This window comes from Solanum tuberosum, unplaced genomic scaffold, assembly GCF_000226075.1.
Source record: "Solanum tuberosum cultivar DM 1-3 516 R44 unplaced genomic scaffold, SolTub_3.0 scf00089, whole genome shotgun sequence".
NCBI lineage: Eukaryota > Viridiplantae > Streptophyta > Magnoliopsida > Solanales > Solanaceae > Solanum > Solanum tuberosum.
In genome coordinates this window covers 1,177,112-1,186,542 of record NW_006239012.1, presented here as the reverse complement: position 1 = coordinate 1,186,542, position 9,431 = coordinate 1,177,112, and the positions used below count along the sequence as shown (strand labels likewise).

General features: G+C 31.8%; 1 protein-coding gene across 1 annotated transcript; it reads left to right on the top strand.

Moving 5' to 3' along the window:
• Positions 1 to 6,819: 6,819 nt before the first annotated feature.
• On the top strand, positions 6,820 to 6,933 carry LOC102578870 (dolichyl-diphosphooligosaccharide--protein glycosyltransferase subunit 4B-like). Its single transcript, XM_006346784.1, has one exon. It carries the CDS (start codon positions 6,820 to 6,822, stop codon positions 6,931 to 6,933), a length of 114 nt encoding a protein of 37 aa, XP_006346846.1.
• Positions 6,934 to 9,431: the final 2,498 nt, after the last annotated feature.

The window sequence follows — 9,431 nt, the reverse complement described above, 5'->3', positions numbered from 1 at the left end:
GTATCATTAGGCTAAAATTCAAAATTTGATGGAGTAAGATTAAGATCAATGGGTCAAAGTCTTTACCTCTCTTATTGGGAATTTAGCATAGATGTGAATATATCTTTAGTGTATGAACATAGGTCACAAACACAATTCTAATATAAGAAACATCAACAGCAGGATGTTGTAATGACTGAACTTTGAGGAATACGCTAGAATATAAATGGATTAATTTAACACTACACCTCTTTCTGAACTCATCACTATATGATTCTTAATACTAGACTTGATTTCTCATCTTATCATCTCCCCCTTCGGTCTGAAGTCGAGGCTTTAAAGCTATGAATCTATTCCATCATCTCTAAACTAGTCTATATTTGTTTTACTCTAATACTCAGGACATGTTAATCCCATGTCTACAGAACCCTTCAAGTGTAAATACTAAGATTCCTTATAGCATTTGTTTCTAAGATGCTTCTATTAACCTCTTGTCATTGACTTATAAAGCTTCTTAATCTAACTCTTAATAGTCTGACTTCTGATTCTTATCCCACTAATACCTTCTTTCAAAGTTCATATAAACCTAATGGGAGGAAACTTTAACTATATTTAAAAGGTTGATCATTGGTTATGTATAGTCCCTATCAAACTGTTAAGGGTAATAAATAATCTTACATCAATCTAATCCACATTGATAACTCAATTATACTATCTAGGCACATATAAAAAGATCGTAAACTTAATTAGAACCTCGTGCGACTTCATGTGATCTAGGGTACACCTCTTAATGCTCTTTCTAATATAATGACTTAGCCATACTTCATTTCTCTCAGTCATAATACCACACTTGTGCTACTCACATTCATTGCAACTAACATCATAATTCTTCACCTACTTTATGTCAAATCTGCCTGATCAGATCTCAAAACTAACATCATCACACTCATGTTGCCATCTATTTTTTTTTTATTACAACACTCATCTCAAATTCAAGCTTAATGTCTAGTACTAAACACGGATATCAATATAATCACTCACATACTATACTAACGTATGATTACTAGGTAACATTAAGAAACACTCACCCACTAAGACCTCATGACAAGTAATCAATCTTTATCTCTCAGTCTACATATTTATAGTTTACCGTCACATTACATTTCACAGCTTAAGTACTATTTACCCATTCACTATACATCATTACTTAATTAGTTCTATAATCCTATGAATATCATGGGTTGTCCCTTAAAAATCATAAGCCTAGCTTAGATTTATCACCTTATGAATACTCTACTCTTTTATTCAACACCTATACTTGGCCTTCACTAACACAATGTTACATTGACATAAACTCCCTTCTAATTTCCATACTAGTAACTCTTACTCTACCTTCTACCATGAAATCTACTCAAACTCTTCACTTCTTAGTCTTCCCATAAGGAAAAACTCCTTATTAATAACGTACTAGGTACATAACTGCAAAAACATAATTTGCCTCGTCACTATATTTCTTTCTTAGATTATTATACCTTTGCATGTATTCTTCTAACTCTGCACTTTTACTACCACTGCTTATAACATCGTAACTCATATAATCTTTTTGGGTGAAAATATTGCCCAAGCTCTAAATCACACTTCCTCATAATGGTTTCAAATGAAATAAGGTTTAGAGAAGAGAGTATGGGAGTATATCTCACTTTTAACTCGAACGCACGATTCATATGAATAAGAGTGCATTCTTTTGAATCTCAACACTTAAGCTCACTCACAGGCTTGTCTTAAGCCCATCTACAATCTCATGACTGTCTAATGATTTTTTCTAAGAGTAATTCATCGATAAGGAACTAGCTTTGCTTTTCAAATACCTTGAATATAAGGGGTAGTCGAATGGATTTGAGAAACACATGAGTTAGAATAAATTCTTTATGACACAGTTTTATTGCACAATTTAGTATGAAAGAAGGGAAACTTTTTCTAAATGTCTGTAGTCCCTCATTTATAGTAGTAGGGCCCTCACAACAATATATATGATCCTACTGACACAACTTTATAGACACGCTAGGACACTTAAACTCTGTGCTCTGATAACTAATTTGTCACGAACCGATCCTACACCCTGAACATGGATGTCACTCGAGAGCCATTGTTGGTCCCCAAGTGAACCCTCATCTTGGATGACTACAACAAGAAGACTAACTCGAGCATACATAAACATCAAACTAAAAGAAATAATAAATCAACAGTGTATTAAATCTCAAAAATCTCTAAAACTGCAAGACTCTCCAAAATTGTCTATCTATCAAGCCTGTACTACAAATAGATGAGTGTCGGGACAAGACCCACGACTACTCAAAATACTACTAATACTAACAACTCATAAAATTGGAGTCCTCTGGAAGCAAGGAGGTCTTACTCAAAAGCTGACGAGCAAATGAAGTGATCTCAATAGACTCTTGTTGAGGATCCTATGAATCGATATTTGCATCATTAAAAGATGCATGTCGAATGACATGAGTACATTGAATATACGAGTATGTAATATAGCTTAATAACAAAAAATTGAATGAAAGGACTTCAATAGATATAGATATATATTGAATTGAATGTAAACAAATAAAAGAGTGAAACCATTAAAACTTTACAAAATGCTTACTCATCTCTAAACTCGACATATTAAGTGATATAATAAAAATATACTTTAAACTCTATTTGAGAGATTCACTAACCGACAACCATCACTATGAGCTACGTAATGATACAATGTCTCGCCTACGCTCCCAGAACAGTCCTACACCGTGACAGGGTATAGAACCTCTCAACTAAGTGGATCCATTAAGTAATAAGGATTCATCTAAAAAGTATGATCTTGTACCCATTTTGGCAAGACATTATTTATGAGGATTTTGAGTTGTCTAAACTCATCCTCATATAGGTGCTTAATATTACTCCCAATAATATACTCATGCTCGAATGTATAACACATACTCTTTCTCAGATTTGAGGTGATTACTCAAGATAACCTATTAAAAGAGGTAACTACTCTGAAATATCTCTGAACTCATTAACTCATTTAGAAATTAAAGTTTCTCTTTTCTCAATGTAAATACTGATACCGTTGGGAATACTTAGCTCCCTTATACTCTTACTAAATTCGTATTTGAAAACTTTCTCTCAAAACTATATCAAAAATCATATTGTGATCTGATCATTGATGACTCGGGAAGTCATACTACATAAACATTCATGGCATATCTTGATACCATACTACATAAGCATTGATGACATACTCGACTGTCACACTAATCATGTTTTAAAACTCTTTCTCAAAACTTGTCTTTGCTTTCTCAGAAAATCAGTTTAAGACAAAAATGTTTACTTTAAAAGATTCTCAAAAATTATAACTCAAAATAGGGTTCATGCTGAAATATAGACATGAACAAATCAACTCAAGAATCTCAATAACAATATAAAAAAATCAATACTCGGAACTCAAGAACTCAGAACTCAATGATACTACTCATCTCAAAAATACTCAATTAATAGAGTTCATGCTGAAATATAGACATGAAAGAATCTACTCAATAATTTTAATGCATAACATATAGTAATTCATTAATTAGGAATAGAATTTCAAAAAGAATCAAGAACTCAAGAACTCAAAATCAACTCATCAAAATACTCAGATCTAGGGATAGGAACCTAGATTACTCTTTTACTAATTGGAAAGTAGATGTAGGGCATGAGGAAGAACTAGTCTAATACTATGATTGCCTTACGTACCTGGAAGAACAATGTTCTTGAAGAAGAACTTGATTAGAAGCCTTGAAAGCCTACCTTGAAGGAGAACAATCAAGAAAACCTTTCTTGAGATTCTTGATTTAGTTTCTTGAAATCTCTATGACCAGAAACTATGATTTTTATTAGTAATTCAAAATTGTATGGAGGAATTTGAGTTGTAAAGAATGGACTTCTTGGAGAAGAACTTACCTTGAAGAAGAATATTGAAAAAGTTGAAAGAATCTTGAATGGAAGTCTTCTACTTTGATTTTTTACGTAGGGTTTTGCCTTAGGATTAGAGAGAGAAAAGAATGTTGGACTAAGATGTAACATTCCAAAAATTTCTAAGTTAACATTCGAGTCATTCTTTATGGTGAATAAGATTTGTACCGAGTGATTCTAAATTGTCTTAGATGTTAAGGTCGCTAAAATTCCCTAGCATAAAGTTGAGTTGGAAACTTTCCTTTCAATTGAGTTTCTCTATGAGCTTATTCTTGGGTAAACTTCAAATGACCATAATTTTCAACACAGAATGAGTTAGGTGTCCCATGAGGTATCAAATTGAAGGTCTACGAGTCCTATTGAGTTTTTTTAGAAGTCTTCTACAATTACTTATAACTTGTTTTAAGACTTGAGTAAATAAGTATGAGAATGAGAAGAGTTGTACTCATAAGTTTTAAATTGTCATTGAGATCCCAGAGTCGAATTGTTGATGCCTATAATTCCGTATGAACTTTATGAGTTGATATTCCTGAGAGGACTAGTATCGTTGAGTCCTAAGTTCCAAATTCTTGAGTTCTGAGTATTGTGTTCTATAAAGTCATTGAGGTCCTTGAGTTGTTTCTTTCATGTCTATATTTCAACATGAACCCTATTTTGAGTTACAAGTTTTGAGAAGTCTGTGAAAACCAATTATGAGTTTTACAAACTGAGTTTTGAGGAAGTAAAAAAAGAGCTTTGAGAGCTTTGAAATATGAATAGAGTTGAGTATAAGGGAAGTAAGTATTCCCAAATGTATCATATTTACATTGAGAAAAAAGAAAATTTTATTTCTAATAAGAGTTTATGAGTTCGAAGATATTTTTGAGCAGTTACATCTTTTAAGAGGGTAGTTGAGCAATTATCTCAAACCAGATGAAGAGTTATATTTTTTAAACCTATGAGCATAAGGTATATATTATTGGAAGTAGTATTGAGCACCGATATGGAGATAAGTTTAGACAACTCAAAATCCTCATAAACTATGTACGCCAATATGGTTAAAAGATTATACCTTTTAGATGATTCCTTATTTATTTTAAGTATAACTTAGTGGATCCACTTAGTTGAGGATGTCCTATACCCCGGCAAGGTATAGGACAGTTCTGGCAGCGTGAGCGAGACATTGTATCATCACGTAGCTCATAGTGATGATTGTCGGTTAGAGAATCTCCTAAATGAGAGTAAATAGTCTATTATTGTATTTTTATATATTTTTGAGTTCTTGTCTACTGTTTACAAATTTTATTTATTGCATGTTATTATCATTTTTTTCAAGTTGAGTTTAGTTGAGTATTCTTGAGTTGAGTTTATTTGAGTATTCTTGAGTTGAGACGAGGTACGTATATTTTCCTTTTATCAGTTCAAGCTTATATTTATGTTAAAAGTTCCCCTTATATGATCGTACGTTCAATATACTGATGTCATTCGACCTGCATTGTTTTATGATGTAGATACATGTACTCAGTATCATCAACAGGCATTTCGTTGAGATCAGTTGACATTCCAGTGAGGTTTGGTGAGCCTTCTTATATTTCGAAGGACTTCACCATTACCTTATAGTTAGAAGTTTTGAGATGTCGTGTGTCTTGTCTCAATATCCTTCTGTAATAGTAGAGGCTTCATAGATAGACATAGTTGAGTAGTTTTTCAATATTTACCTTCTTTTGAGTTGATTTACAAACTATGAGTTTATCTGTTAAGTATTGTTCAGAATTTTTAAAGTTGAGCATCTGAGTTCAAGGAATTTAATTCAGTTTTAAGTTTATATATGCTGGAGTTAGTCTTCCGCTTGTAGTTAGTCAGGATGAGGGTTCACTTGGGGATCAGCAATGATTCTCGAGTACCGGCCACATACAGGGTGTAGACTCGGGTCGTGACATAATAGATGAAAATATGATTGATTGGGCCATTTATTAGTTAAGAAATTCGTTTAGGGTTTTCTTAGATGTAAAAAGACAAAACGACCCTTTTTAATATTTTCCCTTCGGCTGTTTGTCACTGCATTGTATCAGGTTACTAAAATGGACATAACTTTTTACTCTGAACTCACATTGTTGCGAAATAGGTATTGTTGGAAAGAAAATTTAAATACCTATAATTTAATAGGTTATGGGCCACATAACTCTTTATATTCTAAGAGATATGGTCGTTTAAATTTGATCCAAGTAGAATCTTACATCAAAACTTAATAGGTAAGAAAACTTTCAACTCGACTTTGTACTAGGAGATTCTAGTAACCTTGATTGATATCCAAAATCATTCTCACACTAAAGAATTTACCTTTACGCATATGTGCAATTTAATAACTACCCGATTTAATTCTACATGTAAATAAAGACGTATAACTTACATAAATCTCATAGTGCAAAACCTAACTATCCCTACTTTTTTTTATTTTACAAAAATCCCTTCAAATATCAGTCATTCGGATAGATAATTGGTTGTCCGGATAAATTAATTATGATACATTATATATGTGGTTGTTGCGCTTAAAAAAAGAAACAAAATAGAAATCCAAATTAAAATCCCATAATTTACATTATTCAGTTCCTCTTTACTGTGTCAATCAGAGAAAAGTAAATCCTAAAATAACAAACCAATTCAAAATTCAAAACTCAACATCTTTGTTCATCGTTGTCCCTGTTTCAACAAAGAAACTTTCGAGAAGGATTCAAAACTTTTATTGAAAATTTGATAAGATACATAATGAACATTTCAATTTTTTACTAACACTCTCGAAGAAAGAAAAAATTGAAGATCGTAGCTTTTGGGTTCTTCGAATTCTACAAAAAGCTCACTATGATTGACGACCAGGACCTGGGTTTCTTTGTCAACATTCTTGGTATCTTTATTTTTGTGCTGGTGGTTGCTTACTGTTGTTTGATGGCAGATCTCAAATATGAAGACAATTGAGAGTTGTTATTTTAGAATGAGCTTGGGCAAAAATAGTTATGCTTATTTGTCATAGCTTCAATTTTCGAGTTAAAAGATCTGATAAGGTATACAACACATATTCTTGTGTTTTAATCACTAGTTTTTCATTCATAAATTTGTATATTGATCGATAAGTCATGATACGTTACTGGTTAGAACTTAATACATTAAAACTTTGATGTATATGTTATGGGTTTGCATATCTGTGAGTTACTTTACAATTAAGATAAAGTATCATATACATGTGGATTTCTTTTTTGATTTTTGAATTTGTATCTGCATATATAAATCATAATGCATTACTAATTTCAACTTGGTTCAATTCTAGTTTGATGTAGATGTAAAAGAATTTTATAGATGTGAGTCAGTGTGTTGTTACTATAACGTATCACATACATATTAATTTCTTTTTTTAATGTATCAGTATATGAATTTCTTATTCAATATATGAAGGTATGTATCAATATATAAACTATTGTATATCTTAAATTGAATTAATTGATATGTGATGTATCTCTAACTTTCAAATGTGCGCAGGTTGTTCTATCGTCTAAATTTATTTATTTTGTGTATGAAGGTAGGAGAAGATACATTGTTTGCCTTGAGAGAAAAATGTGTAACTGTGGGAAATTTCAGCATGACGAGATACCTTGTGTGCACGCAATTGTTGTTGTGAAGAGCAAAAATATTACAGAGATGCATCCCTACTGCTCTGATTACTACAAATCAGCTGCATTAGCAAACACATATGAACTTCCAATGGTTCCAATGCCGGATAAGGACGATTGGTCAGTACCAGAATATGTTTTGGAAGAAATTATCTTACCACCTAGGTACAAAAAGATGCTTAGACGACCAAGGAAAATAATGAAAAATAATCCAGATGAAAAGATAAGTACAAACACAAATTGTTGTGGACAAGAAGGTCACAACCGAAGAACTTGTACTTTTTTCCAAAAGAAGATTGATAAACTCCTTTTTGGGACTACTGTTGTGTTTCATATACATTATTTTGTGATTATAGATTTTCAGTTTTTTGCTTTTTCCACTTTTACTTCAATAAAACATTACAATTTACTATTAGCTGGTGAAATTCTAATACAAAAAATTGAAATGTTAAGATTTTCAACCTTGTATTCGTTTTTGTAACACATTATGTTACATATACCTTTTTAAAATAATGTATCTGTAGTTATTTGATAATAATGTACAGAGATAGTGTTTGCGGAGAGCCCCAACTTGACTCGAGACCAAGACTCCTTACAACTCGCACCAATTGCGGCAGTGAGCGGCCAAAGATTGATTGAAAGGCAGGCCCAGCCGACCGTCTCCCCCCTAACCGCCTATCTACTCGTGTTCTTAACTCGATCGGAGGTCAAGACTATGGTCCCCTTGGTTCGCTAGCTAACTTGCCAGCTCTTGGATTCTCGAACTCTAAGAGCGGATTTCTAGAATTTGTTCACACACAATTCGATGACATTTGTCTGCTTTCTAACCTTTGCAAGCGTTCTACTGACTCGGTTGACAAAGTCAAGGAACTGCTTTGCCTCATCATTGACTTGGACCAATCAATATGGTTTAGATACATTTTCATATAATGTATCACAATCTAGTTGAAAATGATGTATCTGATACAATAAGGTTGTGAAAAAAAAGTAGTATGTAAAATGAAATAAAGTGTATCTATAAATGTATCACAATAAGTAAGAATTTATTTATCAATTAGATACATCAATGAATCAGGAATTAACTACAACTAATTATCCAATGTATCAGCATGAATGAATAAGCAACTAACTAGAACTAAGTTATCAAGTCAATATATAATTGAATTAGCAATCAAGTTATAAATTACATTCCATTGGTTAGGTATCAAAATGTATCAGCAACTAACTAAAAATAATGAGAAGAAATAATATTGTGTGTTTATATATTAATGAATCTGATACTTAGTTTTATCCAAATTTTGTATAAGTTTATATAAGACAAATGTGTACGGCAATACATACTGTAAATAACAACTAAAAATAATGAAAGTTAAAGTCAAAATAAATAATTTTTTAAAGAAATACTCTAAAACTTAAGTATCAGTATCTTAAAACAGTAAAAACAAAAAAACTCTAAAACTAGAGTTAATGTATCTCAAAAATAATAACACTATAAAAAGTGTCTAACAACTGATAGATAATCTCTATTCAACATTAACCAAATCGTCTTGAGCTGGTGCTGTGAATTGAATATTAGGCCTTGGTGGATCCTCATTTTCACTAACGTTTCCTGCCTTAACTTTTTCAGTACCATTTTTTCATAATATGGCTGAATATCATGTATGGAGGTAATCTGAATGAAATGACAAATAGTTAAATTAGTAACTTGTAACGTATCTTATGTGTGAATCTAATACAGTTCAATAATTTTTTGAATCTGATACTTATTAAAAGTTAAGTATATGATACATAATTGCAATTATAAAGTAT

Excerpts from the sequence above, each read along its gene's own strand:
- LOC102578870 (XM_006346784.1), top strand. The coding sequence starts at position 6,820 with ATGATTGACGACCAGGACCTGGGTTTCTTTGTCAACATTCTTGGTATC.